This window comes from Hypanus sabinus, chromosome 6, assembly GCF_030144855.1.
Source record: "Hypanus sabinus isolate sHypSab1 chromosome 6, sHypSab1.hap1, whole genome shotgun sequence".
In the NCBI taxonomy this organism is placed as follows: domain Eukaryota; kingdom Metazoa; phylum Chordata; class Chondrichthyes; order Myliobatiformes; family Dasyatidae; genus Hypanus; species Hypanus sabinus.
In genome coordinates, this window is record NC_082711.1 from 68,903,022 (window position 1) to 68,919,563 (window position 16,542).

Genomic DNA, 16,542 nt, shown 5'->3' on the forward strand with positions numbered 1-16,542 from the left:
ATACAGATTGAGAATGAATGAATTAGTCTTTTTTGAAGTATAATCAATGAGAGATTGTGAACGCAAGATGCTGCAAGGATCTGTGCTGGACTCCCAAATGTGCTTAATTGATATTGATAATTGAACGAGGGTAACAAAGATAATATATCCAAGATTGCTGATGATTCAAAGCTAGGTGACAGCATGGGGCATGGAAGATTTAAAGAGTTTTGGATTGGATATAGAAGCATAATAGAATGGGAAATGTGAAAAATGAGAAGCAAACTACTTATCAAAATAGAAATGCAGATTGTTACTTAACTCTGCCCTTGAGGTGAAGAAACTTCAAGACGGAGTGCAAGCCGATGTTCAATTCCATTTCACAGATGAAAGTGTCCATTAATCACCGATTAAAGTGTTGAGGAAGATTGAGACATCGAGGAGAATGTGGAAGGCAAACAAGAGTTCAGCACTGACTGTTCTTGCCACTGCCACGAGGGGGTCTGTGGGTGGCCTATCACTGTGTGTCTCGCTGTGGGACACTCTGGTGCTCTGAGAAAATGTGGTATCTTTCCCATCGGTGGTGAAGGAGGATATTACTGTGGTTTTGCATTATGGATTGGAGTATTGCGTTTATAGATTGTGGACTTTTTTCAGACTTATGGTTTCTATATTCTGTGTTTTTCGCCCGTTCCTTTCCATTTTGTTGTGCAGGGGGGTGGGGGTATGGGAGTTGTTGTTCTTACTGCGTTCTGTTAGTATTTTTGTGCGTGCGGATGGGTTGTTGCGTTCAATTTGTACTTTTATGTGGGGAAGGGAGTCTGGGGCATTGATGTTGTTTGTTGTGCAGGGGGTGGGTTTGATGTTTCTCTTTGGATGACTTTCAAGCTTTTTCTTTGTTTGTGGCTATCTGGAGAAGAAGAAGCTCAGAATTGTATGTGGATACATACTTCGGTAATAAATGAACCTTCGAACATTTAAAATATTCACAAACTGAAAGGTCTAAATCGAAACCTTGCTATGTCTATGAATAGTTGCATGTTAACATGATGGTAGAGTAAGCAATTAGGTGCATCATCGTAGCATAGCAGTTAGCACAGTACTATTGCAGCTCAGGGTGTTGGGAGTTCAGTTTTGGTGTCCAAAGCCAGTTTGTATGTTGCTTCCCATATATGCTTAAGTTTCTTCTGGGTGTTCTTGTGTCTTCCCACAGTCCGAAAACAAACCAGTTGGGAGGTTAGTTGGTCATTGTAAATTGTCCTGTGTTTAAGCCAGGGTTAAATTGCTGGGTTACTGGGTGGTGTGGCTCGAAGGACCAGAATAGTATGTAACTTTAAATAAAATAAAAGTAAAAGGCAAATGTCCTTTATTCCAAAAGGATCTGAGTGCCAGAGTTGACATATCTTAAGAACTTGGAACATAGAACAATATAGCACAAGGAGAGCCCACAATGTCTGCACTGACCATGATATAAATATAAACTAATCCCATCTGTCTCCAGTTGGTGTGTATCCCTCTATTGTTCCACTGTTTATATGTTTGAAGGCTTCTGCCACCTTGCCGAAAGGTGTGACAAAGGCACCAATAGGTTCAATAGGTACATTTAATGTCAGAGAAATGAATACAATATACATCCTGAAATTCTTTATCTTCAGAAACATCCACAAAAACAGAGGAGTACCCCAAAGAATGAAGGACAGTTAAACGTGAGAACCCCAAAGCTTCCCCCCCCCCAGCTCCCCCCTTCCACGCCCACGTACAAACAGTGGCAAGGTAACGATACCCCCTCCCCCACCAGCAAAAAAGCATCAACGCCCTCCACCGAGCACTCAAGCATGCAGCAAGCATCAATAAAGATCCAGACTTGCAGTACCCCAAAGCCTACCTGTTCACCCGGTAATTCAACATACCACAGGCTCTCTCTCTCCCTAATAAGGGAAAAAGAGGTTTCACAGTGAGAGGGGAGACATAGAAACAACTGGCTGACTTACGATGTTAAAAGTCTGTTACGTCTACGCCCAGAGTCGGCCCCAGAAAGGTTCAGGCCTCTGGACACACAACCCATGGCAGCTAACCCGCTGCTCCTGATGTTCCGTGATCTGCAACGCTTCAGTCAGGAGCACACTGTCTATTTTAAAAAAAGCAAAATTGCCTCACAAATATCCTTTAAACTTTCTCCTTCCCACTTAAAACTATGCCCTCTAGTGTTTGACATTTCCATCCTGGGAGGAAGACTGCCTACCCAGTCTTCCTCTTTCATAATTTTATATACTTCTATCAGATTTTCCCTCAGCGTTTGGTACTCCAGTAAAAAAAAACGAATTTGTCCTACCTCTATAGCTAATACTCTTTAATCTGATAATCATGCTGGTGAACCTACTTTATATCTTTTTCAAAGACTCAAGACTTGCACCCCAAGATCTCTCTTTACATCTCGCTGACAGTCAGTACCAGTGTACCTTAAGGATGCATGCCCTCCTGCTTTGCTCTCTCTACAGCCCTGACTCTGTGGCTACTGTTACGAACCGGCAGGTTTTGTTTACTGTGGACTATCACTTTAAAAGAGCACTTCAGTGAGGCAGGACTATGATGGTGTTCACTGACTGACTAGCAGCTTGTTTACCTTTCAAACAACAACACAGACAGTTACGGTCAGAAGTCAGAAGAAGAGAGAGAGAGAGAGAGAGAGAGAGGAGCAAACCTGGAAAAGGTAGCAGCTGCAGCTTGTCGAAGCTGGGAATTTGGAACTCTGCTGTACTCACGAGAGTGGGTTGATTATCGATCCAGTGCACATCGAATGTGTGGCTGTCACTTTGTGTAATCCACAGGAGTGGATTTAGGAATGTCCTGTGGGACCACTCGAAGTTAACCCTTGCCTGGGTATATTATGTGGTAACCCCTTGAAAACGACATCCCTGTGACAGATCACTCTGATGGTAATTCATTGGCCGGTTCATTGGCTATATTTAAGAGGGAGTTAGATATGGCCCTTGTGGCTAAAGGGATGGGGGGTATGGAGAGAAAGCAGGTATAGGGTTCTGAGTTGGATGATCAGCCATGATCATACTGAATGGTGGTGCAGGCTCGAAGGGCCAAATGGCCTACTCCTGCACCTATTTTCTATGTTTCTAATTCGTACTTGGATTTGGAACGGTGGAAGGATCTTCCACCACTGATACTTATTAATTAACATTGTGGAACCTGTGGAATTCAACGTAATTGCCTTCCCTCTACATAATACCTTGGAGTACAAATATCTCTCTCCCATCATTTATTCCTTGGATTACTGAACTTTCCTACTTTACCATCTCAAGACTCTAAGCCTTGTTCCCCCAGGCTCGATAGCTTGGCAGTTATATTTATACATATTGATACAGATAACGCTGTTAATTTTTGTTTATCTTGTTAAGTTACAATATTATAAGTAAATACTAATAAAGATAGTGGTTTTAACATCAAAACCAGACTTTAGGTGAAATCTATTGCTGTTGGTTTGTTTCTAAAATGTTACAGTTTGTAACACTACGCCATCCATCAATTTGCAATTGATAAACTGTTGTTAGCAGATGGTAATGAGTTTATAGGAGGGAGATAGATCTGCTGGTAGAGTGGTGGTGTAACAACACTCTTGCACTCAGTGTCAGCAAGACCAAGGAATTGATTGTGTAGGGGAAGTCGTGGAATCACACACCCACGACTTTCTGAGGGGTCCACAATGGAAAGAAGGAGCAGTTTCAAATACCTGGGTGTCAGCATCTTTGAAAATCTTTCCTGGCCCAGCATATTGATGCAATTACGAAGAAGGCACGGCAATGGCCATAGTTGATTAGGTGTTTGAGGAGATTTGGTATGTCACTGAAGACGCTATCAAATTTCCACGAATATACCAGCATTCTAACTGGTTGCATCACCATCTGGTATGGAGGGTTCTCTGTACAGGATCGGAAAAAGCTGCAGGAGATTGCAACAACCCTTTACTCGCTGTTAGTAAGACCAAAAAGCTGATTACCGACTTCAGAAGAAGGAAATCAAAGGTCCGTGAGCTGATCCTTAATCGAGGATCAGAGGTGGGGAAGTTTAGCAACTTTACTAGGTGTCGTAATTTTGAGGACCTGTCCTGAGCCCAACGTGAAACTGCAGTTACGACAAAAGCACGACAATGCCTCTACTTTCTTAGTTTTCCAGGATTTGGCACAACATCTAAAACTGCGACAAACTTCTGTAGATGTGGGGTGGAGAGTATATTGACCGGCTGCATCACAGCCTAGTATGGAAATGTAAAATGCCTTTGAATGAAAAAATCCTACAAAAAGTAATGGTTTGGGATAAGTCCATCATGGGTAAAACCCTCCCAACCATTGAGCATATCCACATGAAATGCTGTCACAGGAAAGTGGAATCTATCATCAGAGACCCCACCACCCAGGACATGCTCTTTTCTCATTGCTGCCAGTAGGAAGAAGGTACAGGAGTCTTAGGATTCACACCATTAGGTTCAGGAATAGTTATGACCCCTCAACCATCAGGCTCTTGAACCAGAGGGGATAACTCTCTGGTTCATTGAAATGTTACCACAATCTGTGGACTCACCTTCAAGGGTTCTTCCTCTCATGTTTTCAGAATCAGAATCAGGTTTATATCACCGGCATGTGACGTGAAATTTGTTAACTTAGTAGCTGCAGAGAGAGAGAGAGAGAGAGAGAGAGAGAGAGAAAAAAATAATAAATAAAATGAGACATAATAATAAATAAACAAGTAAATCAATTAGTTATATTGAATAGACTATTATAAAATGTGCAAAAACAGAAATACTGCATATTAAAAAAAGTGAGGTAGTGTCCAAAGCTTCAATGTCCATTTAGGAATCGGTTGGCAGAGGGGAAGAAGCTGTTCCTGAATCGCTGAGTGTGTGCCTTCAGGCTTCTGTACCTCCTACCTGATGGTAGCAATGCACTGGGTGCTGGAGGTTCTTAATAATGGACACTGCCTTTCTGAGACAGCACTCCCTAAAGATGTCCTGGGTACTTTGTAGGCTAGTGCCCAAGATGGAGCTGACTAGATTTACTACCTCCTGCAGCTTCTTTTGGTTCTGTGCAGTAGCCCCTCCATACCAGACAGTGATGCAGCCTGTCAGAATGCTCTCCACAGTACAACTATAGAAGCTTTTGAGTGTATTTGTTGACATGCCAAATGGCTTCAAACTCCTAATAAAGTATAGTCGCTGTCTTGCCTTCTTTATGACTGTGTTGGGACTAGGTTAGATCCTCAGAGACCTTGACACCCAGGAACTAGAAGCTGCTCACTCTCTCCACTTCTGATCCCTCTGAGAATTGGTATGTGTTCCTCCGTCTTACCCTTCCGGAAGTCCACAATCAGCTCTTTCGTCTTACTGACGTTGAGTGCCAGGTTGTTGCTGTGGCACCATTCCACTAGGTGGCATATCTGACTCTTGTACGCCCTCTCATCACCTCCTGAGATTCTACCAACAATGGTTGTATTGTCAGCAAATTTATAGATGGTATTTGAGCTATGTCTAGCCACACAGTCGTGTATACAGAGAGTTATCACCAATCCGCACAGACTGTAGTCTTCTGGTTAGGAGGTCAATCCAATTGCAGAGGGAGGTACAGAGGCCCAGGTTGTGCAACTTCTCAGTCAGGATTGTGGAAATGATGGTATTAAATGCTGAGCTATAGTTGATGAACAGCATCCTGATGTAGGTGTTTGTACTGTCTATCTAGGTGGTCTGAAGCCTTGTGAAGACCCATGGAGATTGCATCTGCCATTGATCTATTGTGGCAATAGGCAAATTGCAATGGGTCCAGGTCCTTGCTGTGGCAGGAGTTCAGTCTAGTCATGACCAACCTCTCAAAGCATTTCATCACTGTTGATGTGCGTGCTACTGGGCGATAGTCATTAAGGCAGCCCACGTTATTCTTCTTTGTCACTGGTATAATTGTTGCCTTTTTGAAGCAAGTGGGAACTTCTGCCCATAGCAGTGAGAGGCTGAAAATGTCCTTGAGTACTCCTGCTAGTTGGTTGGCACAATCAGAGCCTTACCAGGTACTGTACCAGGATCTTCTGCTTTGCGAGGGTTCACCCTCTTTAAAGACGGTGATATTCATTGTTTATTCATTTATTGTTATTATTTCTTCTTTTAGTATTTGCACGATCTGTTGTCTTCTGCACTCTGGTTGTACTTCCTAGTTTCGTGGTCGTTCATTGATTGTGTTATAGTTATTATCTTATAGATCTGAGTATGCCTGCAAGAAAAGGAATCTCAGGGTTGTATATGTTGACATATATGTACTTTGATAAAATTTACTTTGAACTTTGAAATTCTGCCAGCTTTATCATAGGTACTGATCTCCACAGCAGCATGTCCCTGAGGACATCTTCAACAGGTGATACCTCAAGGGGGCAGCATCCATCATTGAGGACCTCCATCACCCATGAATGAATGTACACTGAATCAACCCATGAACACTACTTATTTAATTACATTTTATAATATATTTGTTATTGTAATTTATAGTATTTTATATATGACACTGTACTGCTGCCATGAAACAACAGATTTCACGACGCATGTCAGCGATTTCTTTGTTTAGAGATACCATGTCAAATAGGCCCGTCTGGCCCTTGGGGCCAGGCCACTCATGTGTTATTAAACCTGATTCTGACTTCTGTGATCCGAAGGATTCAGCAATTTACTGTATACTTTATTCTAATGTGACTTCCCTGAATGCAACACCTCACACTCGTGTGGATTAAACTATATCTGCCATTTTTCTGGTGCAGTTTAGTCCAGTCTTATTCTTCTTCCCTCTCTAGAGTGGCCCTCCATTTCCCTTTTGATTCTGTCGCCATCATCAGATTTGGAGTGAGTTCCAAATCTGAGCTACTCTCTGAATTATGAATGATGCTTTGGCAAAATTTGCAATCTCTGCTCCTGGTCCTTGAACGGTCCACTAGTAGAACGGCATCACTGTTTTTGCACAATTTAAGCCAGACGTGATCTTGTACTCCTCTGATTAATCTCCTCCCAACCTTCTGTGGTCCAGAGGAGGAGTTACAGCTTTTCCAGTGCAGTAAACCTTACAGCTGAAATCCCTTATCCCCAGATCTATTGCAGTGTAAGTCGGTTCTATAGTAAATCTTAAGTGTATTTGCTTTTAATTATTCGCCCAAGCTATAGTTTATTTACAAGAAAGAAATTGTCTAATTTAGTAGATGGAAATGATTGCTGGCTCTACTTGTCATTTTTTGATTGCCTATTTCTTTCTCTCAGAAATCTGGACCCAGTTCATGGTTCTGAAATGTATTTCATATTGCACTTACTGACTCAGCATCTTTATAATGAATTATTGCCAACTTGTTTGCTTCTTGTAGGATGACAGTACTAGAAAAAAGCTGCATCAAATGTTGTGTATAACTGCATTGCCTCTTAATATTAAGCAAAATCTAGTTATATAGTGGAAATGTTTTGTGACCCCAAAATGATGCTGGTGGTGAATTAATTACTCTGCAAGTGGGGAACAAAAAGTCTAATACGATTAGACTCACAAAAGACCCAGAGATGCCACAGTTAATCTATGTGACCCCAAGCTTGCGATGCTCTAGAAAATTTTGAGGGCCTATTTTCTTCCCAGAAATAATAGTTAAGGGATATATCATTAATTAGTCTGCAACCTGAAATAATTTTCAGAATTTTATTATTCCTCAGAGCCTTGTTGAATGCAGATGTGATTCTGCTGTTGGGAGCCAGGTTAAACTGGATGTTGCATTTTGGCCATCCGCCACGATTCCGATCAGATGTGAAAATCATACAGGTATTATATGCTAAAACACTGATAAGTATGCTGTTCTGGTTAGTGTCTAAATTCATGGTGCTGATGTTTGCCTTCAACTGTACTGTATATTTAATTTGTATTCTCCTCTAGTGTGTTTATTTAGATTAAGTTATAAGATAATTTAGTTTCTAAGCCATTTATCTCACTCTCTGAGTGATGCACTCTTAGTTTTCTGGTGTTGAAATGTTGACCTTCAAATGAGTGCATAAAGTGCATATCACAAGGGAGTCACCACACCATTGTGCAGGAATTTTTCACTGCAAGGAGTGCTTGACAACCAGGCTTCCTTCCCTTGATAAGAATCAGTATCCAACCTTACCTGCTGCAAGTCCATATACCTTAAAAGTGCATTTAGACAGATTCCTTGCACAGACTGCTGGTAACCTGATGACCAATATGAGGATAATTTGGAATTCATTTATATTGTTACTTATTTAAAGATCATGCATGGTAACAGGTCCTTCTGACCCAATGAACCCATGCTGTTCAATTGCACCCATGTGACCAGTTAACATACCAACCCCTACATCTTTGGAATTTGAGAGGAAACTGGAGCACCTGGAGAAAACCCACATGGCCGAGGGGAGAACGTACGAGCTCCTTGCAGACAGTGGAGTGAATTGAACCGAGGTCGATGGTAGTATAATAGCATTATATTAATGGCTACACCACCGCATCACCCAGTTTGATGCACATTAATAGAAATGAGCCCTGGTAATTAAAATATCTTTGGGCCTCAAGCATGGCGAATTCAGTGCTTACCATTGCACCTCCATGCAGTGATTCCATCTTCCATTAAGATCTTCCCATTTATGTCAGCTGGATGCTGAGAAATAGGAGTAGTTCTGCCATTTTTAGGTGAGCTTCTAAGCAGCCAGAGGGATAGAATATTGGAGCCTTCTCTTTTGTAGTTAATAAATAGCACTGCAGCATGCTATTGTGTACACTGCATTGAAGAGTAATTTAATTTATGGAATGTTTGTGGAGGAGGAGAGTGTTTGACATTATTAGGTATACAATTTAAACCATCGTGTGCCTCAAAGCAATTCTGATGCTCGTCTTCTCAAAGAAGTGGGAAAATGCCAAAGCTAAAATTGATCATAAAACAAGACATGCAGTAAACTATAACACTTTATTTTTGGTGAGGCAGAAGCATCAATTTATTCTTAAAGAATTGGAAAATAAGCATTTCAGTTTCCAGCAGCTTTATAAAATGCTTTATATCTGACCTTGTTCAGAAGTCTGGATTTCTTTTCCCCAAACTGAAATTGGAATGTTACTGCGCATGTTAATAGGGAATTGTCGATCACTGAAGAAGGCATTGCTCTTTTAACTTGAGCAGAAAAATGTTGAAAGTGCAATGCAATTCCTGAGAGAAATAGAAATTAACTTTCAGGTACAATACATCCCTCCCTAAAATATTTATTGCTTTTGGTTCTCTCAGGTGCATATTGACCTGGTGTGTGTTTCAAACATTTTCTGTATTTTGGAACTTTAACATTTGTTTTCTTCTCCTCTCATCTCATTTTAATTATATTTTGTCAAATGTGTTTTAAATTTATTACTCTTTAGAAATTGAATATTAACTTCCATATGCTTTGTTTAGGTAGACATTTGTGCTGAAGAATTAGGAAATAATGTGAGACCTGCTATAGCCTTACTTGGTGATGTGAGATCTGTTGTTCAGCAGGTAATGTGTTTTTCTTTTTCATAATTACTTGGGTTTTCCATTTCTTTGCTTTCTTACACACTCCCTGGAAATTTTTTTAGCCATGGCAACAATATTTTGCTCAATGGCACATCTGACTGTGCCACACTAAGTGTGTTATCAAGGCCTACTGTTCTCAGCCAAGCCTTCACCCTATTTGAAAATACTCCAAAAATACAAGGGCAACCTCTAGTTTCTTTTCTGCACTGCAAATTATCATCTTCAATGTATTTTCTGATTCCTCACTTCTGATAAAAGTACACAGACTTTGTCACGAATGTTGAGATCCTTTTGTGCTTCAGCCTCCTTCCTTTGGCGTTTCAAGCCAATCAATCCTCCCTTTCTTAGCCCTGAATTTCTTCCATGGTTTCATTAAGCCAATATCCCACACTCCCAGCCCTTTACCCATGAAACTGTTAAATATCCAACTTTCCTTTTGTGGCTATAAACCAAATGCTAAAAATATCCTATAGGTTAGACATAATCTGTTCAAGGTGAAGAAGAGTTTATATCTCAGCTAAAGGCACTTACTAAGAAAACTTTATTCTGTTTTCTTTCCATTTATGCTCCCTGACATTTTGAGATCTTAAACTTTTATATCAGATTTCTAACATTTACAGTTTTGGCTTCTGGTGATATTGATAATAATAATTCTTCTTCTCCTCCCTGAGTACTGTTCCTTTCTGTTTCCAAATGCCTCTTCCAAAAGCTGTAAATGAATGCAGTAACTATTCCTAGTTCTTCTCAACCCGTTTGAAGCCCTTGACATGCTTGACATACCATTTTCTTTTAGTCCCTTCCAACTTCATTCATGGGTTGAACTCAAGTTGGGAAGATCACAAGCACAAGAAAATCTGATGATGCTGGAAATCCAAGGCAAAACACACAAAATGTTGGAGGATCTCAGCAGGTCAGGCAGCATCTATGGAAATGAATAAACAGAGCTCAGTCAGGACAGACTGGAGAACTTGTATAGTGAGGTGTTATGGGTAGAACTGAGGAGTAAGAAACATATGACCATGTTAATGAAGCTATATTACAGATCACTCAACTGTCCTAGGAATTTAGAGTAACAAATTTGTAGAGGGATCACAGACTTTTGTAAGAAACATAAGGTTGTTATAGTAGGTGATTTTGACTTTCCACATATTGATTGGGACTCCCATATGGTAAAAAGACTAGATGGGATAGAGTCTGTTAGATGTGTTCAGGAAAGTTTCCTTAACCAGTACATAGAAGTCCCATGGAAAGAGAGTGCAATACTTGATCTGCTATTAGGGAATGAGACGCTGGTGACAGCAGTTTGTGTAGCGGGACACCTTGCATCTAGTGATCATGATGTCTTTAGTTTCAAAGTAAGTAGGGAAAAGATTCTAAAATGAAGAAAGGCCAATTTTGATGGTATCAGAAAAGATCTGGCAAGTGTGGATTGGGACAGGTTGTTTTCTGGCAAAGGTGCACTTGGTAAAAGTGAGGCCTTCAAAAGTGAAACTTTGAGAGTACAGAGTTCGTATGTTTCTGTCGGAGTAAAAGGTCAAGATAAAAGGTTTAGGAAACATTGGTTTTCAAGAGAGATTAAGGCCCTAGTTAAGAAAAAGGAACAAATATGCAGGAAGGCACAAATGAGGTACTTGAGTATAGAATGTGCAAGAGAACACTTAAAGAAGTTAGCAGGGCTAAAAGAAGGCATGAGGTTGCTCTAGCAAACAAGGTGAAGGAGAATCCTAGGCTTCCACAAATATATTAAGAGCAAAAGGATAACAAGGAACAAAATTGGTCCTCTAGAAGATCAGAGTGGTAATCTATGCGTAGAGCTAAAAGAGATGGGGGAGATCTTAAATGGATTTTTTGCATCTGCATTTACTCAGGAGATGGATGCAGAGTGTGTAATTATGAAACAATGCAGCAACGAGGCCGTGGAACTGATACAGATTACAGAGGGGGAGATGTTTGCCGTCTTGAGACCAAATTAAGGTGGATAAATCTCAGAACCTGACAATATGTTGCCTTGGATCCTGTGGGAGGCTTGTGCAGAAATTGCAGGGGCCCTAGCAGAGATATTTAAAGCAACTTTAGCCATTGATGAGGTGCAGGAGGATAGGTAATGTTTTTTTGTTGTTTAAGAAAGCTTCTAAGAATAAAGAAATTATAGGCCAGTGAGCTTGACACCAAGTGGGTAAGTGGGTAAGTTATTGAAAGGTATCCTAAGGGATCAGATATATAAATATTTGAATAGACAGGGACTGACTCAGGATAGTCATTGTGGCTTTTTGTGTGGTAAGTTGTGTTTAACCCAACTTAAAGAGTTTTTAGAGTAAGTTACCAGGAAAGTTGATGAAGGCAAGGCAGTAGATGTTGTCTTCATGGACTTTAGCAAGGCCTTTGACAAAGTCCTGCATGGGAGGTTGGTCAAGAAGGTTCAGTTGCTTGGCATTCAAGTTGAGGTGGTGAATTGGATTAGACATTGGCTTTGCAGGAGAAGCCAGAGAGGGGTTGTAGATAGTTGCCTCTTTGACTGCAAGCCTATGATTACTGGTGTGCCACAGGGATCAGTGCGGGGTCCATTGTTTTTTGTCATCTATATCAACAATCTGGCTGATAATATGGTAAACTGGATCAGCAAATTTGCAGATGACATCAAAATTGGGAGTATAGTGGACAATGAAGAAGACTGTCGAAGCTTGCAGTGGAATCTGGACCAGCTGGAAAAATGGGCTGAAAAATGGCAGATGGAATTTCATGCAAGTGTGAGGTGTTGTATTTCAGGATACCAACCAGAGTAGGTCTTATTCAGTGAATGGTAGGGCACTGAAGAGTGCTGTAGAACAGGAATCCCGGAGTACAAATCCCAAATCACTTATGAAGGTGGTGTCTCAGGTAGATAGGGTCATAAAGAAAGCTTTTGGAACATTGGCCTTTATAAATCAAAGTACTGAGTACGATGAAGCCTAATTTCATCGTTTAAAGTAAAATTGTCATTTAAAGTAAAACTGGATAGGTATATGGACCGGAAAGGAATGGAGGGTTATGGGCTGACTGCGGGCCAGTGGGACTAGGTGAGAGTAAGCGTTCGGCATGGACTGGAAGGGCTGAGATGGCCTGTTTCTGTGCTGTAATTGTTATATGGTTATAATTTGGAGTATTGTGTACATGTTTTGTAATCTTCCTATAGGAAAATTGTAAATGAGATTGAAAGAGTACAGGGCAAATTTACAAGGATGTTGCCGGGGTCTTGAGGACACAATTTATATGGAAAAGTTGAATAGGTTTGAACTTTATTTCTGATAACAGTGGTTCTCAACCTTTCTCTGTTCATGACCCACCTGTGACTTTCATTTAACTCTATGATTCCCATCCTCCATGGTCTCTGTCAGTTGCTAATTTTTTTTGTCAATTGTCTTAATTTTGAATGAACGACAGTTGAATGTAAGAACCCCAAAGTGCCCCCAGCTCCCCTCCCTCCTGCGCGTAAGCTGCAGCAAGGAACGATCCCCCCCTCTCCCATTAGCAAAAAGAAAGCATCAGCACCCGCCACTGAGCACTCAACCGTCAGCAAAGCAATGGCAAAGTCACAGACTTGCAGTTACCCCAAAGACTTTGCGTTTCACCCTGCATTTGACACACCACAGGTTCTGTCTCTCCCTAAAAAGGGAGAAGGAGGTGTCTCCATTTTTTCCCCAGCAAGCAGGGAGACAGAACAAACAACTCGCTAGTTCACATGATGTTAAAAGTCTGTTACGTTGTTTTTTCTGAGCTCTGTTCCCAAAGATCTCAAAGATCCTGGGTCTTTGGGCACACAGCAGTAGATTTTCCAACTCCCCCAACGACACATGGGTCTCCTGGCGTGACATCAACCTTCGATCTGCCCATCTACAGAGCCCCGAGATCTTAGGCTTCCAAATCCAAGCCAGACTCTCAGGCTGAACCCTTGCGACCAGTCCTGAAACCCCGAGAACGGGTCCCATTCCCTCAAAGAACCGAAGTCAGCGTGTAACTCCAGGTCAGGGTCTTCAAAAGAACCCTGAAAAGGAAAAATAAAGATATTAAAGGTGGAAATAGAGCTGTTTCTGAAGATGCAAGCAAAGGAGTCGCCATTTAGTGCCATCTTGATTTTGCTTTGCCTCTCTGTATTGCCTCTCCATCAATATTTATGTTTTAAGAGGTTATTGGTGTATTATACATTAAATATAATGTTACAGGTGAATATGAAAAATTATTTCAAAATTACTTCTGCTGAAGATGCTTTATTTATAATCTTCCAACTGGCAGTGGAAGAAGCGCTTAATATTGTTACTTTGGGTCTTCAGTGAGATCCTTGTGACTGATGCAAACGCGAGTTTTTCAACATCTGGTTGCAACTTGGTTAAAGGAATTCAAGATCACAACGTCAAGTCAGTTATGAGCTTTTGAAAGCAGGTGAATAGCTTGACAAAACCACATTCTAGATAAAGGTGGGAAATCCACTTAAAAACAACTTTGCTTTCTCCTAGAGCTGTGGAAACTTATTTTGAATATCACGAGTAATTCATAAATTTTGCTTGTTGTGTTTGAATCTTGCTTCAGTTGTTATATCACTCGGCAGCTTAGTAAGACGTTGTTACAATGTGGTGTTAACGTCATTCACATTCACCCCAGATGGATCCACTACCCAATCTGGAAATAGCTCTCCAGCAGGTCTCAGAACTGAAATTCCATATCAGTGTGCAGTTGTTTCAAATGATCATCATCTTGCAATTCTATTTTAAGTGGCCAGTGAAGGAAATTGCATAAACACCCATCATCCAGTATTGCTGCTGAAAAGTTTAAGTTTGCCAAAGAAAGTGGTAATAGCCTCTTTGCATGATATGAGATTACAGTTTTTTCCTTGAAACTGATTAATGAATTTGTTTTCTCAAACATATCTGACAGGTAAAATATGTCAGACCTAGCAGCGAAAATTTGTTGCATAAGCCGTTTATGTTTACCAGTGGAATACTGTTTTCTGAGAAATAGCTCTTGACTTCTTCAAAATGGTTTCATGTTTTGTATCTGTCAGTATTGAATATACATGTAAAAATAAAACTAGCTTTTTAGACAGTATTTTTTCCAAAATTATTCAGTATTTTATACAAATATTTTTAAAGAAAAGCGAATTGAACTTCCTTTCAAAATATGTTAAGTATCAGGGATTTAATGGAGGTTGTACGGTAGATATTGATTCAGTGGTAGAATTCACATGTTTGTGCCTCTCTGCAGTTTAGCCTTTGCTAGCAGATGACCCCACTGCAGTAACTGCATCCTTCATGTCACATTTTATAAGTATTGTAACAGGCTCGAGTCAGGGGAAGGCAAACAGAATCAGCCTCCTGCTGCATAGTTGCTGATTGACCTTGCTGCAGACAGACCCACTCAATCTGCAGTTTGTGATTTGGGGGTGGATGTGGAGCAGGGCTGAGCAAGCTGTTCTTGTGCAGGGTCAAGCAGGAGCAGATATAGCGATTGACATGCTGCAGCCCCGTGTTTGTATGTGCGCGTGTGCGCGCACACAAACACACACACAGCTGTTTTGCTTTCTCACTTGTATCATCCAGCATATTTTCCCATTCAGTTCATTCTTGATGGTAGTATCCGTTAGTCTCCCGAGAGCATGGATGTGCGCCTGGAAGCTTGCTTCAGTCTGTGTTGGTAGAGCAGCATCTGTTGTGGCTGTAGAGGTCTACACAGGAGTGACAGTCTCGGCTGCAGCGACTGCACTTGAAGGTGTTGTCTTGGTGCTGTTTTTTGTGTGAGTGTGCTTTTCTTCAGCAGGAAAGCCTCAGCTTCTCTTCTCCTCTTTTTAGACCTCTGTGTAGTTCCAGCCTCCAGCGAGAGCAATCACTTACAATGTCCTCCCACCTCTCGACGTTTATGTTCAGTGACTTCATGTCTCTCTTGCAGACATCTTTGAAGTGAAGGTGGGGCCACCCTTGTGCTCTCTTGCTGGAGGCCAGTTCCCCGTAGAGCAGGTCTTTCGGGATCCTCCCATCTGACATGTGGTGTACGTGGCCCAGCCGGCGGAGACGGCATTGTTGGAGCAGGGTGAAGAGGCTTCGTATTTGAGTGCAGGCCAGGACCTCATTGTTGGTGACTCGGTCAGTCCACTTGATGCCCAGGATGCGTCTCAGGTTGTGAAGGTGGAAGATATTGAGACACTGCTCTTGTCTGAAGTAGAGACTCCAGCTCTCACTACCGTAAAGAAGTGTGCTGAGGACACAGGCCCTGAAGACTGCAATCTTGGTGTGTGTTGTCAGCTTTCTGTTCTCCCAGGCTCTCTTTGTCAGCCTGGCGAATGTTGAGGCTGCTCGTCCGATCTGTCTGTTGATCTCGGGGTCTAGGGAGAGACTGTTCGTGATGGTGGAGCGAAGGTATGTAAACTCATGAACTACCTCCAGCTCATAGTTGTTGATGGTAATGGCAGGGGGGTGCTCAATGCCTTGGCCCAACAAGTTGGTCTTCTTCAGGCTGATGGTCAAGCTGAAGTCCTGACAGGCTCGTGAGAAGCTGTCCATGAGGCGTTGCAGTTGCTCTTCAGAGTGTGTTGCCAGTGCAGTGTCATCTGCAAACAACATGTCCTTGATGAGTACTTCATGAATCTTGGTTTTCGCCCTCAGCCGGAACAGACTGAACAGCCTCCTGTCTGATCTGGTGTGGAGGGAGACACCATCAGTTGATGTTCCAAAGGCGTGCTTCAGCATGACTGCAGAGAAGATGCTGAACAAGGTGGGGGCAAGCACACAGCCCTGCTTCACACCACTGCAGATGTTGAAGGCCTCCGAAGAAGAGCTGTCAAACTGAAAGACACCCTTCATGTCTGTGTGGAATGACTGAACTATCCTGAGGAGCCTCGGCGAACAACTAATCCTGGCGAGGATTTTGAACAGGCCGTCTCTGCTCACAAGGTCGAAGGCCTTCGTTGACCTCAGTTCACTCAGAGTTCTAATTAAACTGCAGTGCATACATCCATTTCTTTTTTCATTTATACTG

General features: G+C 41.7%; 1 protein-coding gene across 5 annotated transcripts in view; it reads left to right on the forward strand.

The window, feature by feature from the left end:
• The window catches only part of hacl1 (2-hydroxyacyl-CoA lyase 1), a 113,144-nt gene that overhangs the window by 30,919 nt on the left and 65,683 nt on the right, over positions 1-16,542 (forward strand). For all 5 annotated transcript variants that reach the window (XR_009512674.1, XM_059972366.1, XM_059972367.1 and 2 more), the window contains exons 10-11: positions 7,706-7,811; positions 9,439-9,522. Coding sequence is in view for 4 of the 5 variants with exons in the window: in XM_059972366.1 (XP_059828349.1) it covers positions 7,706-7,811; positions 9,439-9,522 (190 nt within the window). In the remaining variant the exon portion in view is untranslated. The remainder of the gene's footprint in view (positions 1-7,705; positions 7,812-9,438; positions 9,523-16,542) is intronic.